At 40.9% G+C, this 25,019-nt stretch overlaps 2 protein-coding genes across 2 annotated transcripts in view; one reads left to right on the top strand and one right to left on the bottom strand.

The window, feature by feature from the left end:
- zc3h15 (zinc finger CCCH-type containing 15) overlaps nt 1-25,019 on the top strand; it is a 454,134-nt gene that overhangs the window by 332,703 nt on the left and 96,412 nt on the right. The gene's annotated exons all lie outside the window — the stretch shown is intronic.
- The window catches only part of LOC135250706 (titin-like), an 87,842-nt gene that overhangs the window by 26,340 nt on the left and 36,483 nt on the right, over nt 1-25,019 (bottom strand). The window contains exons 65-76 of the mRNA XM_064327298.1: nt 23,867-24,169; nt 23,466-23,771; nt 23,006-23,293; nt 22,575-22,865; nt 22,071-22,358; nt 20,533-21,120; nt 20,346-20,450; nt 19,091-19,288; nt 18,703-18,999; nt 18,032-18,619; nt 17,644-17,946; nt 76-17,184 (exon numbers count right to left, since the gene is read on the bottom strand). Coding sequence (XP_064183368.1) covers nt 76-17,184; nt 17,644-17,946; nt 18,032-18,619; nt 18,703-18,999; nt 19,091-19,288; nt 20,346-20,450; nt 20,533-21,120; nt 22,071-22,358; nt 22,575-22,865; nt 23,006-23,293; nt 23,466-23,771; nt 23,867-24,169 — 20,664 coding nt within the window. The remainder of the gene's footprint in view (nt 1-75; nt 17,185-17,643; nt 17,947-18,031; nt 18,620-18,702; nt 19,000-19,090; nt 19,289-20,345; nt 20,451-20,532; nt 21,121-22,070; nt 22,359-22,574; nt 22,866-23,005; nt 23,294-23,465; nt 23,772-23,866; nt 24,170-25,019) is intronic.

Here is a 25,019-nt window from a genome sequence, read left to right as displayed (position 1 = left end):
AATTAATAAAAATTAAAGAAAGAAAAGACATTAATGAAGATTAATTGTAACATAAGTAAAAGTAAAATGGCATACCAGTAATCTTAGTCCCATCTTTAGTCTCAGAAGACATGCCAACTCCATATTCATTTTCACCAGTAACTCTGAAATAGTAAACTCCTCCTTCTTGAAGGTCTGTCAATTTATAGGTTAAGCGGTGGCAGTTACTTGTGATTCTTGTCCATCCTTTTTTGCTTGCTTCACGCAGATCAACAAGGTAGTTCTTGACAGGTGCACCACCCTCATTTTCTGGTACATCCCATGTCACTATGGCAGAGTTCTTTGTGACATCCTTAACGGTAACATTAGAGGGGGGACCTGGGGAATCCAGAACTTTGACAACCAGTGTCAGGGTTGATTTCCCAGCAACATTCTGTAACGTCACAGTATACTTTCCAGAGTCATTTCTTGTGGCTTGCTCAACTGTTATTGATGTGCAAGTATCCCTTGTATCAATGTTTGCTCTCACTCTCAGATCTACATCAGCTTTATTCCACATCACATTTGGCACTGGTTTCCCTCTGAATGGAACAGTTAGGGTAAATGAACTACCATCTTTGACAATCAGTGTCTTGCGCATTTCATTGCTTACTTCAAATACTGGCTCTTCTTCCCTTTCCTTGGCAACTTGTGGATCAGAAGCAGTGCTTTGGTCACTAAGACCAATTTTGTTAATGGATCTAACTGCAAGCACATATTCTGCTCCAGATGTTAGCCCAACAACAGTGAACTCTGTGTTCTTTGTGTTATGAACTGCCACCACCCAATCCTCATCCTTTGTGTTTTTGTACTCCACACTATATCCAGTGACTGGGGAACCACCATCAAACAATGGCTTGTTCCAGGCAAGAGTGATAGAGCTTTTAGTTGAATCAATTATCTTTGGTTTAGCAGGTGGGGATGGTAAGAAAATTGGGTCCTCTGCTTTAGTTAGAGGGCAAGGCTCACTTGGACGACTCAATCCAGCAGCATTTTCTGCATAAACACGGTACTCATACTCACATCCTTCACGGAGATTTGATGCTTTAACCCTGAGGTCATAAACAGGTTTTTTGTTCACACGAACCCAGCGCAGACCTGTCTTCTCACGTTTTTCAATAACATAGCCACAAATATCACTGCCTCCATCACTGGTTGGTCTTTCCCAGCAGATTGTCATTGCTTCGCCTGTCACACTGGTAACTTCAACATTTGTGGGTGCAGCTGGGACTGTGAATGGATCCTGGGCTTTGGCAGGATCACTCTCGAGGGCTTCACCGACACCATATTTATTCACACCTAGAACTCTAAATATATATTCATTCCCTTTGAGTAGCTTAGTAACCTTACATGTTGTTGCTTTCATGTCTCCATGTACAAGTGTCCAGGCAAGGCGACTTGTTTCACGTTTTTCTACAATATAGTGTGAAATTTCTGCCCCACCATTTTCTTGAGGGGGTCCCCAACTCAAAGTACATTTTTCGGCAGTGAGACCAGTTACCTCCAGTGGTCCAGCTGATGGTCCGGGCCTATCAAGGACCTTGCAATTTACTGCTAATGATCTTGTACCAGCAACATTCTGTAGAGTCAAAACATACTGTCCAGAATCTTTTCTCATACAGTCTCGGACAGTTAACACAGTGCTGGTGTCACTTGAGAAGATTTCAACTCGAGCTTTAGCCTCAATCTCCTTACCATCTTTTGACCATGAAACAACTGGATGAGGACGACCAGCGATATCTGCTTCAATTTTCAATAAATCTCCAGCTTTGATCACCAATAATTGTCTGAACTTGTCATCCATCATGATTCGTGGTGGATCAACATCATCTTTAACTGTGACAGGGCCTGTACTTTCAGATGGCTCACTAAACAAACCAGCAGAATTCTTTGCAATGACATGGAACTCATATCGTTGATCTTCTGTAAGGCCTGTAATGTCAAAGTATGTTTCTTGAACGTTTGTGAAATTGCACTTCAGCCAACGACCATCTGGAAGCTCCCTGTATTCAATTATGTAACCAGTGACTTTGGCTCCACCATCATATTCTGGCTTTGTCCAAGACAGAGAAACAGATGTTCTAGTGATGTTTGTTACTGTAGGTTGACCTGGAGGATCACATGGATCTCTTGCAGCAACAGGCTCAGAGGCATTACTGCAATTTCCAATACCAGCAATGTTTTCAGCATAGACTCTGTATTCATACAGCAGGCCCTCTTCAATTCCAGTCACTTTGAACTGTGTATCAGGAATGAGGCCTCTGTTAATCTTTGTCCAAAGAATACTGCTGTGTTCTTTAAATTCTAGGTGATATCCAAGGACAGCACTTCCACCATCACTTGCAGGTAAGTTCCATTTGACAAGCATGCATGTTTTTGTTGCATGGGCAACATGCAGTTTTGTTGGTGGACCAGGTGGCATAAATGGATACTGTGCAACAATGCCTTGGGAATCAACACATTGGCTCTTTCCATAACGATTTTCAGCACAAATACGGAACTGATATTCTGTGCCCTGTGTTAATCGGGGAACTTTAATTGATGTTCTTGCAACTGTGGCTGAAACAATTTGCCAATTTGTGGTGGTAGTATCCCTCTTCTCCACAATATAGTTGTTGATCTGACACCCTCCATCATACTCTGGTGGGTCCCATGACAATGATATAAAATCAGCACTGACTTCATCTATTTTGATTGCACCTGGCGGGCCAGGTTTATCAAGAACAACAATGGTAATTTCAGCTGTTTTGGTGCCTACTGTGTTGGCTAATGTAATTTCATACTTCCCAACATCCTCCCTAGAAGCATCTTTAATGGTCATTTTGCTTGAAGTCTTGGATGTTAGAACATTTACTCTAGTTGTCTGCTTTAAAGGAAGACCATTTTTCTTCCAGGAAACATCAGGTACAGGTCTCCCTCTAAAAGGAACATCAACTTTGAGATCATCTCCAACCTTAACACTGAATGTGTTAAAAAGCAAATCAATGATAGGTTCAGTTTGAATGTCCTTAGCAATCACAGGAACTCCAAGCTGTTTTGGATCACTCTTCCCTTTGTCATTTACAGCAAATATTCTGAAGGAGTATTCTTCCCCTGCTGTAAGGCCATCTATGGTTGCTTCCAGTGTTTTAACTGAAGAGCATTCAGTCCACTTATCACTTCCCTTTGTTTGCATTTCTACTATGTAGCATGTGATTTTGCTGCCACCATCATGATCAGGCTTCTCCCAAGAAAGAGTTACACTTTTGCGAGTCACGTCTACAAGTGTAACTTTACCTGGTGATAAAGGAGCTTCAGAAACTTTAGTTGGATCTTTAGTTTCAGCTGCTAAACCAACACCATGGTCATTAACAGCCATAACACGGAAGTAGTAAATTCCTCCCTGCTGAAGCTCATCAACTTTGAATGAATTCCTCACACAGTTGTTTGTGACAGTGGTATATGCCATTCTTTTAGATTCTCGTTTCTCTACAATGTAGTGGGTTATCTTAGCTCCACCATCAATAAGAGGAGGTTCCCAAGAAAGAGTTACAGAATCTCTCTTTACATCTTTAACCTCAAAGTTCAGAGGGGCACTTGGTGAGTCCAGCACTCTGACATTGACAAATGCTGATTTTGTGCCACTGTTATTTTCCAGAGTTAAAACATATTTCCCACTGTCAAATCTGTTGACATTGTCAATGACAATCATAGTGTATGAACTTGTCACCTCAATTTGTGCACGTTCAGGTAGAAGATCCTCTGCTTTTGTCCACTTCACTTCAGGTTCAGGATGTCCTCTGATTGGGACAAAAAGGCGAAGTGTTCCACTTGCACGGACAGAGACAACTTTCCTAAGATCTGCACCTAGTTCAATCTCTGGTGCGTAAAGTTTCTCTGCTGCAATCACAGAGCCCTGTACATCAACATGTTCTCCAACACCTTCAAGGTTGATAGCACAGATGCGGAAATTATATTCTGCATTTTGCTTAAGTTTTGTTACAGTATAGTGTGTTTCTTGTACACCAGTGGGAGGTGTGCATGTAGTCCATTCATCTTCAGCAACTTCTTTCATCTCAACAATGTATCCCTTTATTTCAGCTCCTCCATCGTAGATGGGTTTGCTCCAAGATAGGGACACGCTTGTACTGGAGTAGTCAGTTACTTTAGGATTATTTGGAGGACCAGGAGGATATGTGGCATCACAGGCCTTATAAAAATCTGAAGGTTGACTTGGTTGTCCCACACCAGCGGCATTTTCAGCAGAGACACGGAACTCGTATGAATGTCCTTCTGTAAGTCCGGTTACTCGAAATCGTAAGTCATTCAGTCTTTTCTTGTTGCACTTAGTCCATCTAATGCCTTGTTTGTCACGTTTCTCTAGAATGTAGCTGTCAATTTCTGACCCACCATTATCTTCTGGACGATCCCATGTCAGAACAATAGAATCCCTTGTTATAGCACTTGCTTCAGGTATGGAAGGGGGACCTGGTGGTTTGAATGGGTTACGTGCTATTACTGGCTCAGATTCAAGTGGCTCACCTATGCCATATTTGTTAACTGCCATGACTCTAAAAATGTATTCATTGCCTGTCAAGAGTTTGGTCACTTTGTGACTCACAGCTTGAATTTTGGGTTCAACAACTGTCCAAGATAAACGGCTGGTTTCTCTCTTTTCTATTATGTAATGAGAGATACTAGCACCACCATCATGTGAAGGATGGCTCCAGGATAGATAACACTTATCAGCAGTGACACCAGTCACTTTGAGTGGACCGTCGGGTGGACCAGGTCTATCGAGAACCTTAACAGTGACTGGGATTGTTTTTGTTCCACCAACATTGCTAAGACTGAGTAAATAATGTCCTCCATCCACTCTAATGCAGTCCTTAACTATGAGCACTGTGCGCTGAATGGTGGTTTTGATTTCCATTCTTGGTGTGGCCTTATCAATTTCTTTTCCATCCTTTAACCATGCGACATCAGGCACTGGTTTTCCACAGATGTCAGCATCAATAACAAAAGTTTCACCTGCATTAACAATAATTATATCTTTGTACTTTGGATCCATTGAAGCAGTCGGGCTTTCAATCTCATCTCTTGCAGTGATTGGTCCAGTGCTTTCAGAGGGCTCACTAAAAATACCAGCTGAGTTCCTTGCAATTACCCTAAATTCATACCTTTCGTCTTCTGTTAAACCTGTTACTGTAAATTCAGTCACAATTATATTGGTGAAGCTAGCTTTCATCCACCGACCTTCAGGTAAGTTCTTCCGCTCCACAATATATCCAGTTATTATACTTCCGCCATCATATTGTGGTTTTGTCCACTGAAGTGTCACATAGTTTCTGGTGATAACAATAGCCTCAGGGGTACCAGGTCGATCACATGGGTCACGAGCTACAAAGCACTCAGAAACTTTGCTTGCTGTGCTAATGCCAACAATGTTCTCTGCATAGACTCTGTATTCATATTCAATACCTTCTTCAAGACCATTAGTCTTAAATCGAGGGTCAGGAATTATATACTTGTTCAATTTAGTCCACAGAAGGCTGTTCCTTTCTTTCCGTTCAAGATGATAGCCAAGAACTGGACTGCCACCATTGTTAACTGGTGCTTTCCATTCAATAACCATGTAGTCTTTTGTCACTGATGTGGCAATTGGGACACTGGGTGGTCCAGGTTCATTGTAAGGATACCGTACAACCACTGCTTCAGAGTCTAAAGAGGAGCTTTTTCCATATCTGTTTTCAGCAAAAACTCTGAATTGATATTCTGTCCCTGTTTTCAACTTGGTAATTTTAATTGTTGTCCTTGCAATTGTTGCCGATACAATTTGCCAGACTGTGGTCGTTGTGTCTCGTTTTTCAACAATGTAATTATTTATTTGACACCCTCCTGTGTATACTGGTGGTTCCCATGAAATGGTGACAAAGTTGGAACTTACTTCATCAATCTTTAGGGGACCAGTTGGTGGACCAGGTTTTTCAAGAACAACAATTCCAATTTCTTCTGTTGTGGTGCCAGCATTATTTGTAGCAGTGACTGTGTACTTGCCAGTGTCATCTCTGTTTGCTTCTTTGATACAAAGAACTGTTGAAGAGGAGGTGCTAGAAACATTTACTCTTGTTGTCTCTTTTAGGGCGTGTCCATCTTTATTCCACGTAATCTTTGGTGTTGGACGACCAATGACTGGAATTTCTATTTTTAGGTCTTCACCAGATTGAAGACTAAAGGTATTGAATGGCATTTTGAATCTGGGTTCAATAGTCACATCCTTGGCAATAACAGGAGTGGCTAAAGCTCTTGGGTCACTGTTGCCTTTCTCATTATAAGCCATTACACGGAATAGATATTCTTGACCAGAACTTAGTCCACTTACAGTGCCTTCACATGTTTTTGTTGTTGTAGCTACAACCCATGTATCTGTGCCTTCTGGCTGCATTTCGATTAAGTAACCCATAATCCTACTGCCACCATCATGATCTGGTTTTTCCCATGCTAGTGAGGCAGTGGTTTTAGTAACATCAGTCAAAGTTACTTTTCCTACTGGCAGAGGAGCTTCTGATGTCTTAACTGCATCTGTTGTTTCAACAGGCAAGCCAACTCCATATTCATTCTCAGCCATAACTCTGAAATAATATATAGTCCCTTCAGTAAGATTTCCCAACCTAAAGCTTGTTTTAGTGCACTTATCAGTTACATTGGAAAAAGCTTTTCTGGTTGATTCACGCTTGTCAACAATATAGTTTTTGATCTTTCCTCCTCCATCTATCAAAGGTGGCTCCCAAACAAGAGTAACAGAGTCTTTCTTTATGTCCCTAACTGCAAGGTTAATGGGTGCTCCTGGTGTGTCCAAGACTTTAACAAAGACAAATGCAGACTTTGAACCACTGCTGTTTTCCAAACTAAGAGTATATTTTCCAGCATCACTCCTGTCACAAATGTCAACTGAAAGCTGGGTATAGTCCAGACCTTTCTCAATTTGTACCTTTTCAGATAAATCCCCTTCATCTTTAGACCAGCTAATCTCTGGAGTGGGTCTTCCTTTGAAAGGTATGTTGATCTTCATGGATCCTCCAGCTCGGACTACAATTCCTTTCCTTAGCTCTGAATCAAGTTCAATTTCTGGGGCAAGCATTTTGTCTTCAGGTTTAACTGTTCCAGGAATAGAAGCTGGTTCACCAACACCTATCTTATTTATAGCACATATTTGGATCAAGTATTCTTGATGTTCTGTGAGTTTAGTAATGTCAAATTTATTAATACATAGGCCACTTGGCGGTGTGCACATAGTCCATTCTTCCTCATCAGCTTTGCATATTTCCACAACATATCCCTGAATCTCACTGCCGCCATCATAAATTGGCTTCCCCCATGCTATTGAAATAGAATTTTTGGTGGTATCTACCACATGTGCATTACTTGGGGGGCCAGGTTTGAACATAGGATCACAGGCTTTGCAGTACTCTGTTGGTGAACTTGGTTGTCCAACTCCAGCTGCATTTTCAGCAGATAACCTAAATTCATAATCATGATCCTCTGTCAAACCTGTTACTCTGAATCGTAGGTCTGTGACTCTACGCTTGTTACATTTTGTCCATCTGATCCCAGCTCTGTCTCTCTTCTCTATGATGTAGCCAACAATTTCACTTCCACCATCAGTCTCTGGTCTGGACCAGCAAACAGTCATGGAATCCTTTGTAACATTTGTTACTTCCAGATCTTTTGGAGACGCAGGTGGAACGAATGGATTTCTCATTATCACTGGTGCAGATTCTAAAGGCTCACCAGTGCCATATTTATTGACAGCCATGACACGGAAAATGTATTCATTTCCTTTTAAAAGCTTTGTTACTTTCATCATAGTAGCTTTGCAATCACTGGCAACTACAGTCCAAGCAAGACGGCTTGTTTCTCTCTTCTCAATAATGTAATGAGAAACATTACTGCCTCCATCATGTTGAGGAGGAAGCCATGAAAGTGTGCATTTCTCGCATGTTACGTTAGTGATGTTAAGGGGCCCTTGAGACGGTCCTGGTCTGTCAAGTACTTTGACCTGGAAAGGAATAGTTTTTGAGCCAGCTACATTTGTGAGGTGCAGATTATATTGTCCACCATCAATTCTGATTGCATCTTTAATGACAATCATTGCCTTGAAATCTGTATTCTTAATCTCATATCTAGCTGTATTTTCAATCTCTTTATCACCCTTGAACCACTGGGCTGTGGGTACTGGTTTTCCATGTACATCAGCAACAAGTTGAAATGTATCTCCTGCATTAACAACAATAGGCTGACTGTATTCTGAATCAATGGAGAATATTGGTGGCTCAACTTCATCCTTTGCAGTGATGGACCCAGTGCTATTAGATGGTTTACTGACAGTTCCAGCTGCATTCTTGGCAATGACTCTGAAGTCATACTTGCAGTCTTCAGTCAGACCAGTTACTGTAAATGTAGTTTCAATCACATTTGTAAAGCTAGCCTTCATCCAGCGTCCATCAGGAAGGTCTCGCTTCTCCACAACATAGCCAGTTATCAGACTGCCACCATCATACACAGGCTTAGCCCATTGAAGTGTTATGGAGTGCCTATTTACTAAGATGGCTTCTGGGGTGCCAGGTGGATCACACGGGTCACGTGCAACACAGCCCTCAGAGACTTTGCTGCATTTTCCTATGCCAACAATATTCTCAGCATAGACTCTGAACTCATATTCAATACCTTCTTCCAAAGGACTGGTTTTAAAGCGGGTATCTTGAATGAGTGTCTTATTAATCTTTGTCCAGAGGATACTGTTTTTTTCTTTTCTTTCCAGATGGTAACCAATAATGCTACTTCCTCCATCTGATATTGGTTTGTGCCATTCCACAACCATGTAATCCTTTGAGAGTGAAGAGACAAATGGAGTCCCTGGTGGACCTGGTTCTTTGTAAGGATACTGTGCAATAACAGCATCAGAGTCTAAAGCATAACTTTTGCCATATCGATTTTCAGCGAATATTCTGAATTGATATTCTGTTCCTGTTTTCAGATTAGACACCTTCAGAGTGGTTCTTGCCACTGTGGCAGAAACAATATTCCAGTTGGTGGTAGTTGTATCTCTCTTTTGCACAACATAGTTTGAAATCTGGCAGCCACCAGTATATGCTGGTGGGTCCCAAGAAATTGTGATGCTTTCTGCACTGACTTCATCAAACTTTACAGGGCCAACTGGTGGGCCAGGTTTATCAAGTGTGATGATTTCAATATTTGCCTCCTTTTGTCCAAGGACATTTGAAACAGCTATGTTGTAAATACCACCATCCTCTCTTGTTGCTTCTTTTATGCTCAGAGTTGTGTGGTGGTCAGTATCAACAACATGAACTCTTGTTGTCTGTTTAAGAGCTGACCCATCCTTTGTCCAAACAATGACTGGTTTAGGACGTCCAGCAATTAGTATTTCAACTTTGAGATCATGACCAACTTGAACACTGTAGTTGCTGGAAGCAGGTCTCACATTTGGTTCAATGACAAGATCCTTTGCTTGAACTGGCATTGCAAGGATTCTTGGGTCGCTCTGTCCTTTATCATTCACAGCAATAACTCTGAACATGTATTCTTCGCCCTGGGCTAAATTGCTGATAACTGCCTCAAGTGTTTTTACTTGTGCACAGGCAGACCATTTTTCATCATCTTTGGCCTGCATTTCCACAATGTAGTGAATAATTCTGCTGCCACCATCATGTTCAGGTTTTTCCCAAGCTAATGAGACACTTTTACGCGTTGTGTCAACAACAGTGATTTTGCCAGGAGGTTGTGGTACTTCTGACACTTTCAGGGGTTCAGGAGTTTCAGCTGGTAAACCTACCCCGTGTTCATTTTCAGCAAGAACCCGGAAGAAATAGTTGCACCCCTCTTGAAGTGGTTCAATCTTCCATGACATTTTATGGCAGTCCGTGACAACGGTTGAATAAGCCTTTCTAGTACTTTCACGTTTCTCAACAATATAATTTTTTATTTTGGCCCCACCATCCAAGGCAGGAGGTTCCCAAGTAAGTGTTACAGACTGTTTTGTTATTTCCTTCACAGTAAAGTTAAGAGGCGCACTTGGTGTATCAAGTACTCTGACACTGATGAAAGCAGACTTTGTTCCACTGGCATTTTCTGCAGTGACTGTATACTTTCCACTGTCAAACCTATCAACATTTTCAATTACTAAAGATGTGTAACTGCTTGTAGTGTCAATCTGTGCTGTATCCCTGATTTCACCATCAGCCTTGCCCCATTTGATCTCAGGAGCAGGTCGCCCTCTGAAAGGAATGAATAATCTGAGAGAACCTCCAGCTCTAACACTGATCATCTTTCTGAGATCAGGATCAAGTTCCAAATCTGGTGCTTCCATTTTATCTTCAACAAGAATCTTTCCAGAGACATCAGCATGTTCTCCAACACCAGCTTTGTTTATTGCACAAACTCTGAATTTGTATTCATGTTTTTCTTGGAGTTTTTCAACCTCAAATCTTGTGTGTGTAATTCCTGTTGATGGAGTGCACATTATCCATTCTTCGGATGTGGCCTCACATACCTCAACAATATATCCCTGAATCTCAGAACCACCATCATAAATAGGTTTGCCCCATACAAGGAAAACTGATGTTCTTGACACATCAGTCACTTTAGGATTATTTGGTGGACCTGGTTTGAAAATTGGATCTAAGGCCTTATAGTAAATAGTGGGGGTGCTTGGCTGTCCTACTCCAGCTGCATTCTCAGCTGAAACTCTGAATTCATAGCTGCGATTTTCAAGAAGTCCTGTGACTCTAAAGCGCAGCTCACTAACTACACGTTTATTGCATCTGGTCCATCTGACTCCTTCTTTATCACATTTTTCAATAACGAATCCAGTAATTGGACTTCCACCATCGTTTGAAGGTCTCTCCCAGGTTACCACCATTGAATCACTTGTTATAGTTGAAACCTCAACACCCGTAGGAGGATCAGGAGTTACAAATTGATTTTTGGCAATGACTGCATCAGATTCAAGGGGTTCACCAACCCCATATTTATTAACAGCTAATACACGGAAGATGTATTCATTTCCAGTCAAAAGTTTTGTTATTTTTAGATTTAATGTCTGTACCTTCGATTCAACAACTGTCCAGACTAATCTGCTTGTCTCTCTTCTTTCAACAATATAGTGAGATATGTCACTGCCACCATCTTGCTGAGGTGGTTTCCAGGCAATGCTGCACTTATCACTTGTGACGCCGTAGATAGAAATAGGGCCTTCGGGTGGACCAGGTCTATCTAAAACTTTGACACTGACATTAACAGATTTTTCTCCGCCAACATTTTTCAGCAGAAGAGTGTATTGACCTCCATCAATGCGGATAGCTTCCTTAACAGTCAAACAAGTGGTGAAGTCTGTGTTTTTAATATCAAGGCGAGCTGTGTTTGCTAGCTCTTGATCTCCCTTCATCCAATGTACTGTGGGTACTGGTTTGCCATATACTTCAGCATCGATTTTGAAAGTTTCTCCGGCATTTACAACAATAGTTTGAGAATACTGTGTATCAATATTAATACGAGGTGGATCTACTTCATCCTTTGCAGTGATAGGTCCAGTGCTGTCTGATGGATCGCTGAGCACACCTGCAGCATTTCTTGCAATGACTCGGAACTCATATCTCTGATCTTCAACTAACCCAGTGACAATGAACTCAGTTACAATAACATTTGTGAAACTGGCCTTCATCCAGCGCCCTTCAGGCAACTGCTTCTTCTCCACAATATAGCCAGTAATTTTGCTGCCTCCATCATATTCTGGCTTTGTCCACCGTAGTGTAACATAATTCCTTGTGACAATAACAGCCTCAGGGGTGCCAGGGCGATCACAAGGATCTCTTGCAACATGGCATTCTGACAACTTGCTGGGTTTGCTAATGCCCACAATGTTTTCTGCATAAACTCTGTATTCATATTCAAGTCCTTCATCAAGACCAGCAACTTTGAACCTTGTGTCTTGGATTGGTGTCTTGTTTTGTTTCACCCAAAGAATACTGTTTCTTTCCTTACTTTCAATGTGATACCCTAATATCTTGCTTCCACCATCATTATTTGGTTTAGTCCACACCACTACCATGCTGTCCTTTGTAGAAGCATTTACAGAGGGGGTTCCTGGCGGAGCTGGAACTTGGAATGGGTACTGAGCAACCACATAATCTGAGACAAGCACAGAGCTCTTTCCATATCTGTTTTCAGCTGCAATTCTAAACTGATACTCACAGCCAGTCTTCAACCTGGCTGCTTTAATTGTTGTTCTAGCTACAGTTGCAGACACAATTTGCCAGTTAATCGTCGATGTATCTCTCTTTTCTACAATGTAGTTATTGATTGAACATCCACCATCATATTCTGGGGGCTGCCAAGATAGAACTGCACTGTCAGCAGTGACTTCGTCTATTTTTATTGGTCCAGTTGGAGGGCCAGGTTTGTCAAGAACAACAACACTGATGTCTGTTGTTGCTTCACCAACTGCATTTGAAAGTTTTATTGTGTATTGTCCAACATCCTCTCTGCATGCCTCTTTTATCACAAGATACAAATTCCTTTCTGCTGTTTGAGCATTAACTCTGGTTGTTTCCTTGAGAGGTGTGCCATCTTTGTACCAACTGACAACTGCTTTTGGACGAGCAACATAGGGAACATCTATCTTTAAGTCATCTCCAGCCAGAACACTGAATGTGGAGAAAAACAGCTTGAATGTTGGAACTATCACAAGATCCTTAGCAACTACAGGAACATTCAGCTGGCGAGGATCGCTTGTTCCTTTTTCATTACAAGCGGATATGCGGAACATATATTCTTCACCTTGAGTCAAGCCTGTAACCACTGCTTCATTTACTTTCACAACCATACATTGTGTCCATTTTTCACTTCCTTTACTTTGCATTTCAACAACATAGCCTGTTATTCTGCTTCCTCCATCATGGTCTGGTTTTTCCCATGACAGAGTTACACTATTACTTGTGACATCTTTAAGAGTGACTTTGCCTGGTGGAAGTGGCTTTTCAGATACTTTGATGGCCTCACTTGTTTCAACAGGAAGACCAATTCCAAACTCATTTTCAGCTAAAATCCTGAAGAAATAGTTGCTTCCCTCCTGTAGTTGTCCAATTTTCCAGCTTGTTTTGCTGCAACTTGCTGTTACGGTGGAGTATGCTTTTCTTGCCGATTCTCGTTTTTCCACAATGTAATTCCTAATTCTTGACCCACCATCAATGAGAGGTGGATCCCATGTGAGAGAGACTGATTCTTTGGTAACTTCCTTTATCATAAGATTTTGTGGGGCTGCAGGTGTATCTAGTACTCTAACATTAACAAATGCTGTCTTACTTCCTGAGCTGTTCTCCACTGTTAGCATATACTTTCCACTGTCAAATCTACTAACATTTTCAAGTATTAGTAATGTGAAAGATGTTGTAGTCTCAATTGCGGCTCTCACAATAGGCTCTCCATTTTCTCTTGACCATTTCACCTCAGGAGCTGGTCTTCCTTTTATTGGTACAAACAGTCTCAATGTGCCGCAAGCTCTGATGTTTACCACCTTTCGAAGATCAGCATCAAGCTCAATTTCTGGAGAAAGATGCCTGTCCTCTGCTTTTGGTGATCCAGGAACAGAGGCTGCCTCTCCAACTCCTTCACAATTTATAGCTGAAATGTTGATTTTATATTCCTGGTTTTCTTTCAGGTTAGTAATGGTAAAGGATGTAGATGTTAATCCTTGCTTGGGGGTTACAACTGTCCATTCATCCTCCTCAGGAAGGCAGGTCTCAACAATGTATCCTGTTATATCAGAACCACCATCATATACTGGCTTGTGCCATGCAAGAGTAATGGACGACTTAGTTGTGTCAAGTACTCTTGGATTACCAGGAGGGCCTGGCTGAAATATGGTATCACAGGCTTTGTAAAATGGACTTGAAGGGCTGGGTGCACTTAAGCCTGCAGCATTCTCAGCAATAACTCTGTATTCATATTCATGTCCCTCTGTGAGTCCAGACACTTTGTATCTCAAGTCAGTCACCGTCCTCTTGTTACATTTAACCCAGCGAAGACCAGTTTTGTCTCTTCTTTCAATCATGTAGTTCGAAATACTGCTCCCACCTGTGTTTTCTGGATGTCCCCAGCAAACAACCATCGAGTCCTTTGTGATGGTTGTTACTTCCGGTGTTTGCGGAGCATCAGAAAGCACATATGGGTTTGCTGCAATAACTGGCTGTGATTCAAGGGGCTCTCCAACACCATACTTATTGACAGCCATGACTCTGAAGATGTATTCATTTCCTTTCAGCAACTTTGTCACTTTAAAACGGTTAACTTGTAGGTCTGATGCTACATTTGTCCACGCAAGCCTGCTCGTTTCTCTTTTTTCAATTATATAATGTTCAATCTTTGCTCCCCCATCATGTGAAGGTGGTAACCACGACAAGAAACATTTTTCAGCTGTGACATCTGTAACAGCTAATGGTCCATCAGGTGGACCTGGTCTATCAAGAACTTTCACAGTGAAGACCTGTTTAGCAAAACCACCAGGGTTACTTGCAGTTAAAGTGAATGTACCACCATCCCTTCTTAAAGAGTCTTTGTTGATCAAAACTGATGAAAAATCTGTTGTTTTAATTTCTAATTTACTAGTATCTTCAAGTTCCTTTCCTTCTTTAGTCCAAACCATGGATGGCAGTGGTCGGCCAGTAACATCAGCTTCAAGTTTGAAAATGTCCCCTGCTTTCACTACTATGACATTATTGAATTTACTATCAACTGTTATCCTTGGCTCCTCAATGTCATCTTTGCAGGTGATGGGGTCTGATGGTTCAGATGGGTTACTTACAGCACCAGCAGAATTCCTGGCAAGGACACGGAATTCATAGGAAGCATCTTCATTCAGACCACTTACAGTGAACGTGGTCTCCAGGATGTTGCTGAAATTAGCCTTCAACCAGCGTCCATTAGGTAAGTCCTTCTTCTCTACTGTGTAGCCAGTTATTGAGAACCCACCGTCACTTTCAGGCTTTCTCCACTGAAGAGTCACTGCATGTCTTGTAATGTTGAGTGCTACTGGCTTACTTGGTGGATCCACTGGATCAAGGGCAAACATTGGCTCCGATGACTTGCTTTGTTTGCCTATACCTGCCATATTTTCAGCTGCAACACGGAATTCATAGGCAATACCATCTGTCAGTCCTGTAGATTTGAAAATATTTCCCACCACCAGGGCTTTACTGATCCTTTGCCACAATATACTGTTCCTCTCCTTCCTTTCAATGTGGTATCCCAAAATGTGGCTTCCACCATCAGAAGGTGGTTCATTCCAACTTATTGTCATGCTATCTTTAGTAAAGGCTACTACTTGTGGAGTACCTGGAGCCTCTGGTACTGTGAATGGATAAGCAGCAATCACAGCATCTGATATGATTGCAGGCCCAATACCATATCTATTTTGTGCTTTAACACGGAACTGATATTCTACACCTGTGGTTAGACGAGCAGCCTTGAATGTTGTTCGAATGACTGTTGCTGCTAATTCTGCCCATGATGTACCTGTGGTTTCCCGCATTTCAACAATGTAATTGTTAATTGGTACACCTCCATCATAGTCAGGGGAATCCCATGATATTATGATGTAGTCGCATGAAATTTCATCCAATTTAATTGGCCCCTTAGGAGGCCCAGGGATGTCATGAATTTGAACTGTAATGATTTCTGTCACTGTGCCAAGTATATTTTTTCCTGTCATGGAGTACGAACCACCATCCTCCTTTTTGCAATCACTAATATTCAAGATAGTTGAAGTTGGAGTATTTTCAACATTTATTCTTTGTGTCTGCTTAAGGTCTTTATCCTCTTTTTTCCAAGAAACTGATGGTCTTGGACGACCCAAAACAGGTATATCAATCTTCACGTTATCACCTGCCCGGGCAATGACTAATTTCTGGTGGATTCCACGTAGGTCAAATTCAGGTCCCATAGTTTGTTCCTTAATAAGAACAGGTCTACTATCTCGAGGATAACTTCTGCCAGAACTGTTGACTGCCATTACTCTGAATACATACTCCTCATTTTCACTTAGATTTTTAACTGTATAATCTAGAGCCTTCACTGTAGCAACATGGGACCACTGTTCTGCATCCTTCTTTTGAGCTTCAACAACATAACCAGTAATTCTACTGCCACCATCGTGCTTTGGTTTTGTCCAAGAAAGACTTGCAGAGTCCTTGGTAACATCGGAGACAATAAGATTATCAGGAGCTGTGGGTGCTTCAGATGCTCTGATGGGGTCAGGAGTTTCAGCTGGCTGACCAATACCATATTCATTTTCTGCTGTTACTCTGAAGTAGTACTCTATTCCTTCTGTCAGATTTGGAACTTTAAAAGAACATTTCTGCCAGTTTGCATTTATTGTGGAGTATGCCTTTCGTGTAGCCTCACGTTTCTCAATGATGTAATTAGTAATCTTTGAGCCACCATCAATAATGGGGATTTCCCACTGGAGGGTAATACTCTCTTTATTAATTTCTCTTGGCTTCAAGTTGATTGGTGGTCCAGGCGAATCCAAAATTCTGACATTAACAAATCCTGTTTTCTTGCCAGCAACATTTTCTAACATTAAAATGTATTTTCCAGCATCTTGTCTTGAGCATTCAGGGATAACCAGGAGAGTATATGACTCTGTGGTATCAATGTGAGCACGGCCTTTTAGAGGTACACCTTCTTTCATCCAAGTTACTTCAGGGGTTGGGCGGCCTTTAATTTGAACAAAAATACGTATGGAGCATCCAGCCCTTACAACAAGGGTTCTTCTCAATTCAGCATCAAGTTCAAAGTCTGGAATTTCCTCACGATCCACAACTTCAACAAGTTCCTCAATTTGAGCTGGTTCACCAACTCCTTCTGCATTAACTGCACTGACTCTGAAATTATACTTCCCTCCTGGTTGCAGGTTTGGAATAACAAATTCAGTAATTCGTAATGCAGTGCCAGTAGTGTCTTTAATCCAGTCTTCATCTCCTTCCTTTTTGTGCTCAACAATGTATCCTATGATATCAAGACCACCATCATAGTGGGGCCTGCCCCAGTTGAATGTAGCTGTAGTTTTGGTAGTATCAGTAATTCTTGGGTTGGATGGCGGCCCTGGTACATCTAAAAATTGAAATGGAAATATAAATAAAAAATATGCCATCAATAAATAAAATAAAAATAAATAAAATGCATTAAATCAAAGCATGTTTCCTTTATTGCTTAATCTTTTATACATACTATACATTTATAGGTCTGTCAGATAAGCTATATTCCCTGTTGATTCGGCAAATGACTTAAAAATAATACATCTCCAAAATACTCTTCAGTCTGCTAACTTGTGTAGGCACTGCATTGCTGGAGCACAATTCATGTATATCTGACTCAGACAGTACCAGATTGTATGTGCCTCATCAACTAGAACAATTTCTCTGGCATGATGAGAGAGGGACCACCCTATGATTTAAACCATTCCTTCTCTGGACAATGCTAGTAAATTATGTGAAACCTCTAGTTTAGTCAACAGCTCTGTTCATACATTCATACTGAGTAATGTTTTGTCTGAAGTGCATATTTACTTACACGTCACATCTTTAGTCAACACAGGTTGTGATGGTTCGCTGGGTTCTCCGAAGCCAGCTTTATTCTCTGCTGTGACTCGGAATTCGTATTCAACTCCTTCACTGAGACTTTGTACTTTGTATCTGAGGTCAGAGATGCTTTTCTTTGATGCTCTAACCCATCGCAAACCTTTCCTTTCCTTTCTTTCAACACTGTAGCCTCTGATATCGCTTCCTCCATCATTAACTGGCCTCTTCCATGAAATGGTGACAGAGTTCTTGCTCACATTGTCAACTGCTGGTTTTGATGGAGGGCCTGGTGGGCCTGGAATTCAGAGTTAGATAACATTTAGACTTGCAATGCAATTGAACAAATGCATACATGTTGAATTGTATATGACACAACTTACCAAAGCAATCCACCATTTTCACTGGGCCAGACTGTGTTGCATCACCAATACCATACTGGTTCACAGCCGAAACACGGAAGATATATTCATTGCCTTGGATAAGCTTGCTGGCGACAAACCGGCAGTCCATGACATTCTCAGCTAGCACAGTCCAAAGAAGGCGACTGGTTTCCCTCTTCTCAAGAGTGTAAGATTTGATGGCAGAGCCTCCATCCTCATCTGGTGGCAGCCATGTTAATGTGGCTTTTTCAGCAGACACACTGCTGGCTTCAATAGGTCCTGGGGGTCCCGGAACATCAAGAACCTTTACTTTAACAGATTCCTGTTTTATGCCAAATGGATTGCTGGCAGTAATTACATAGTCACCAGTATTCTTCCTGCTGGCATACTTGATTGATAGCACAGAAGATGTTGGAGTGCTTGCTATTTGGACAGTATCCGATGGCTTGAACTCTCTTTCACCTATTGACCACACAGAGGTTGGAGGTGGCTTTCCAATTATGCTTGTTGCAGCTATTACAATAGTGTCACCAGCTTTGACTGTAAGCCCCTCCTTCACAGCTGGATCCATGGTTATGGTTGGTGGCTCTGTTAAAATAATAAGAACAGGTTTTGGAATAATCGTTGACAAGATTTATGGTTAGTTTATATTTATCTAACCAAAATCTTACCATATTCATCTTTGCACACAAGAGTGTCAGTTTGCTCTGATGGTGCACTTATTGCTCCAGCTGCATTCTTAGCTCGTATTCTGAATTCGTACTTGCTGCCCTCTTGTAGATCTGTCACTGTGTATGCACAAGCATGGATATTCACATGGTTTGCCTTCATCCAAGTCTTTGCAGGTAGTTCTCGTTTCTCAACTATGTAGCCAGTCAGTTTGTGGCCACCATCATACTTAGGTGCAGTCCAGGTAAGTGTTACAGTGTTTCTTGTAAGGCTAATAACTTCAGGTTTACCAGGCGGGTCTAGAAAGAAATTACATAAGAAAAAATCCACGTTACTGACATTTTTAAATTACCCACATCACACTGATCAAGTTAAAATTGTTCAACTTACCAATTGGGTCCAGTGCAACAAGGAGGTCAGTAGGTTTACTTGGCTTTCCTACACCGGCCATATTCAAAGCCATGACTCTGAATTCATATTCAAGGCCTTCAATTAATCCAGTCACTCTGTACTCCTTCATTCTTAGAGGAGTCTTGCTTGCTCTCTTCCACATCAGACTGTTCCCTTCCTTGAATTCAACATGATATCCTGAAAAAAGGGCCAGGTACTCTGTTAAACCTACTGAAAAACACTAAAATGTCCGATGATTAATAAGATTTGCACAGGTACTAAAATGATTATACACCAGTTCATTTAATATTTTTAAAATATTAAATTAACTATATGATGTAGTATATAATGGTTAATTTGATATTTTACATGAATTATACAACTTAATGCAAAATAAAAACAGCAGTCCAAACTATCTGTATAATGTAATATTACAAAATTCCAAGGAGATACTTCCCTATGCCTGTGCAGTACTGACACAAGCGTTATACAATTTCATTAAACAATGTAGAATGCATGGCCTTTGAATTATACCTACTCACTCTGGAGGCAACACTGTTTTTGCAAATTCCTTCTCTATAAGAAATGCGGTAAAGGACAGAAGAACCCTTTGGTGCATACTGTCAATTCATAAAACACCATCATTCAGTGTTCACTGCTGCACTGGAATTTTTAATAGCTCAACATATTTGGTCAGTCATCCACAATATAAGTAAATATTAATTCCAAGTTAGAGAAAGCCAAGCACGATAAACCCATCATAAATACTGCTTATGCTTGTACATCATTATTTTTTATTAATGTTAGTTCTTGCATTTCAAATCACTTGTCAGTTATAATCGACAAAAAACTTTGAGAGTGCACAATTCACTGGGAAATAAACTAATACATAATGCACTTGCATTATCAGTGTAAATATAAAATGCACACAAGACAGGTCTCTACCCACCTGTGGAAACAACAGCATCATTGTTCATGATGACATTATTACAAGTTTTAATTGTGAAGATGTATACAAGCACACTGATCAACTAAAATCAGAACATTTGGACAGTGCCCTACCTGGGAAATCTGGCTGAATAGTGGACAGTCAATACATATTTGTATTTTGGATGCACTATGCTGTGGTGCTAGGTCATAGAATTTGCTTTTGTAGTACTTTCATACAATTAAGGCAAACAAACAACATAACAAGTTAGCTGACAAGTTACTTTTCAAAATAATTAATCCCATAAAATGATACGCAATTACTAACCAGTAATTGGTGAGCCACCAGTGTTGCTTGGGTCAATCCATGTCAGTATTGCAGAATCATTACGGATGCTCAGGATATGTGGAGGAGGCGGTGCATCTGGAACATCTGTTAAGAGGTAAAATGAATGCAGTCAGAACAAATACCTTGCATGGGCAAAGAAACAAATTCCTAAAAAATCCGCCCTTACCGAAAGGATGCTCAGCCTTGACAGGATCTGATTTGAGGAATTCTCCAACTCCATATTTGTTTTCTGCCGCTACTCTGAAGATGTATTCAGTTCCTTCATGAAGCCTTGTAACTCTCATGGTTGTTTTCTGTATAGCTGAAGCACAAGTAACCCACTTGTTAGCTGTTGACACCCTCTTCTCCAGAATGTAATTGGATATTTCTGATCCACCATCATCCTTTGGTGCACCCCATTCCAAAGTGATTCCATCTGCAGTGACTTCATCAAACTTGATAGGTCCTGTGGGTATTCCAGGTTTTCCGACCACCTTCACAAGAATAGTTGCATCTTTGGTGCCTCCTGTGTTTTTAAGAGTAATTGAGTATTTTGCCGCATCACCCCTTTGGCAATCACGTATCAGAAGAGTTGTGCTGACAGCAGTAGACTCAACAGAGATTCTTCCACTGTCAGTTAAAGTAGCATCTCCCTTCTTCCATGTGACAGTAGGTGCAGGCTTTCCAATTATGGGAATATTGAGGCGCACGGTAGTTCCCTCCTTTGCAATGTAGCACATATCTGGCAAGCCGCTCAAGTCAAATTCAGGTAGGACTATGAGGAAGAACAAGAGTAATTCGATTATTATTATTATTACTATTGTGCTATTTTGTATACTTTAATAAAATATACTGTGTATAACTTCTAAACATAATTGTAGGAAACCAAATAAAAATAGCAACCATAAAATAAAACAATAGCTTCATGAACACTTGTCACTCATTCATTTTAAGGGTTTTGCCACTGACTCCCTTAGAATTTTTTCTGCATATTAAAAATAAAAAGGCTTTTTTTGAGGATGCAAGGACAGTCTGAAAATACTAGAGCAAGCATTGCTGCAGATAGAAAAGGTGTGTGTAATATGTCCAAATCAAATTTAGTCCAATTCACTGTACAATTCTTTTTGTATGGATTTAATGAATCACAACTACAATCCATTCAGGTCCATTATCATCATCTGTGAAATTCTGTATAAAGGTAAGATTTGGTGAAAATGACAGTTATGCAGACCAGGCATATTTGGTGAACAAATGAGATATGCCACATTGCACACCACAAAATACATCTATATCTCACAGATTGGATCGCTTTATGGTTCATATAAGTGAAATTATTTAGATTTATGTCACCCTTACAATTTCTGCTAGTCTTTTAATTTTTCATAATTTCCCTCTATCAAAGACTCTGATATTGGCAGTATATAGTTGCCAATGTACTACAAACAACAAACTTCAGACCGCTTAACCATGATAAAACACAACTGCAGTTGCCCCAGTTCACACCCTCAAATGACTACGTCCCATTTCCAAACACCCAAAACAAGCAGTAAAAACTTTGGAAAAAAATCCCACCCTAGGTGCAAATGTGGCTGCACCTCCTACCATTCAAAATATGAATCTGCCCTTGCAGTAGTTGCATTTACACTAACAAAGGGCTTTTTACATGCTCAAAACAGTGTCTAAGATGTTCATGATTTAAAAAAGAAATGCTTGATGAACACTCACCTATTTGGTCTTTGGCAACAACGTTAAGCTCCTGTGTTTCACTATCTCCTGCCTCATTCACTGCTTTTACTCTGAAGGAATATTCCTTTCCTTCCACAAGATCTTTAGCATTGTACTGCATGTTCTTTGATCTCACCAGCTCCTTCCATTTATCTACTTCTTCCATTACTTCTAGCACATACGCAATAATGTGACTCCCACCATCACTGACTGGCTTCTTCCAGCTAAGGGTGCATGAATCTTTGGTGACCAGTAAGGCTTTAAAGTCCACAACAGGTCCAGGTTTTTCTGAAAGAAAGCATTTAGAGATGCTCTACTTGAGAACAATATTCTATTAACCATGGGTTATATGCATTGCTTCATCATTAATAGACAGTAAATGGTCAATGTTTTGGCTTTAACATTAATTTTTTAGTGTATTTTAGGGTGTTTTATTCAGGGTCAACGAACACCTAGCATCTCCACTGAAATATGACAAAATTAATGCTAATTTGTCTCACTCACCAGACGCTCTTACAGCGCCAGCTGTCTCACATGCCTCCCCAATTCCATATTCATTTTCAGCCAAGACTCTGAAACAGTAGAGTTTGCCTGCTTCCAAATTAGTAATTCTGAAAGATGTTTTGGGGCAATCAGTTGCCACTGTGGACCAGGCTTTTCTTTCAGGATCACGTTTTTCAACAATGTAACTCTTCACAGGGCTTCCACCATCAATTACAGGAACATCCCAAGCGATTGATGCATGGGTTTTTGATGTCTCCTTGACAATCAAATTCACTGGTGGTCCAGGAGTGTCTACACCAGAAACAGAATTATTATTACATTACATTATTAAATGACATTATGGTAGACATATGGTATCATTATTATTATTGTTATAATAATAATAACAATCATCATCATCATCATTATTATTATTATACAAAGGTACTTACCGAGAACCTTTACGACAATTGTGTAGGTCTTCACTCCACTGCTGTTCTCCAGAGTCAAGGTGTATTTGCCTGCATCGTATCTAGTTACACCTTCGACATATAATAGTGTGTCCCATTCTGAGGTCTTAATCATATGCCCTTCTCTTTCCTTTAGGTTTGCATTAACCTTGGCCCAGGTCACCTTTGGAGGAGGACGGCCCCTCAGCGGGACATAGAGTCTCATTGTGACTCCAGCACGCAGCACCAGGGCTTTCCTAAGATCGGCACTAAGTTCTGCCTCTGGAGCAACTAAAAAGTACAAAAATTCATAAAATTATTAACCAGCTACAGATAGAGTTTATCAAATTATTAACCAGTAACAAGAGAGAGAGACAGAGAGAGCGAGAGAGAGAGAGTGAGACAGAGCGAGAGAGAGACAAAGAGAGAGAGAGTAAGAGATGAATAAAAACTGCACACATACTCAAAATGTCCTTTGCAAGGTGTTTTTCAGGAACGTCACTTGGATCACTGAACCCAATCTTGTTCACAGCAGACACACGGAACTGGTATTCTGTGTTATCAAGAAGTCCGGTAACAACATACTTTGTGTCTTGTAGATTTTTGGGCAGGTTGCACTTTAACCAGTCATCCGAATCTGCTCGTTTGCACTCAACCAGGTAGCCTAGGATCTCACAGCCACCATCATAAGCTGGTTTTGTCCAGGCCAGACTAATTGAACTGTGTGTTGTGTCAATAACTTTTGGGAATGCTGGTGGTCCTGGGGGATCTGCAGAATACACATGTACATGGAATATACATTATCTTATGTTTAGAATATTGTTTAAAACAAAATGTGTTAGAGATTCCAACATTCATACTTACACACAGGATCAAGTGCAGCAGCAGCTCTGGATGGATCACTTGGCTTTCCTGGGCCAGCTTTGTTGATAGCAATAACTCTGAATTCATACTCAGATCCCTCTGTGAGACCACCAGCCTTAATAGTTCTATCAATCACAGGCCTTCTGTTGACTTTAGCCCAATTCACTTCTTGGCTTTCACGCTTCTCCACCATGTATCCAAGAATAGGAGCTTGACCATCATCAGCAGGTGCCTTCCAACTTACAGTCATATGGTCTTTTGTGACGTTGGTAATAATAGGAGGATCACAAGGTCCAGGGACATCTGAAAATAAAAGTTACGTAAGTTACAGTGAACACTAGAAAATGAAAAAAAAAAAGATATGGCAGAAATGATTGGACAGGTGAAATGATCGCCACAGACACATAAATAACAATCCAATACAAATAAAAATTTTTTTTTTAACTTGAATTATGTGGCCTAGGGATAGTTATGGTCCTAAAGAACTGCATAATCCAACTCTCCTGTGATTCATGTAGGAATTACAACCCTTTTTACACATAGTCCCTGTTACTTCCCAGTGTTTTTGTGATTGCATACTGTGGGACTTTGTGTGATGCCATGCATGTTTTCTGCCTCCCCTACAGGTGGAGATAATGACGTCACGGTCCCGTTCCGGAGATCCACGTCGGAGGACGCACTCCTGATGCACGACCCTGCCTGGAGACGCTTGTTGCCAATATCGCCGGGCCAACCATTCGAGAGACGTGTGTTATTGAGGATATACTGACCATCGCGGAGCACCGCCATTAAAAGATGCAGAACTATATATAGCAATGTGCATCTTTTTAACGTTAGTCTTGTCCACTGCACCGATTTCGCCGAGTCTACCATCGACTTCCGTCCAGAGACTACAGTCCGCTGTCTGCTGCTTTTGCTTCTAATTATAGAGGACTTTTGAACCGAGGGCCTTTTCCACCTCCCCACTGACTCCCGGTGAGAACCTGCATGTTTTGCTGTCATCGTATTTAGTACTTGGCTGCAAATCCTTTGCATTCAATGACTGACTGAAGTCTGTGACTGATAGACAAAACCCTTGGTATCTTCCCTGGTGATGCTCTGTCATGCCTGTACTGTTCCTGTTTGTTTTAGGGGATTTTTGCCTTCAGTCTAG

Source organism: Anguilla rostrata, chromosome 3, assembly GCF_018555375.3.
Source record: "Anguilla rostrata isolate EN2019 chromosome 3, ASM1855537v3, whole genome shotgun sequence".
NCBI classification, from domain to species: domain Eukaryota; kingdom Metazoa; phylum Chordata; class Actinopteri; order Anguilliformes; family Anguillidae; genus Anguilla; species Anguilla rostrata.
Note: the sequence above shows the minus strand (reverse complement) of the source record. Positions and strands in the feature narration are given on the sequence as shown.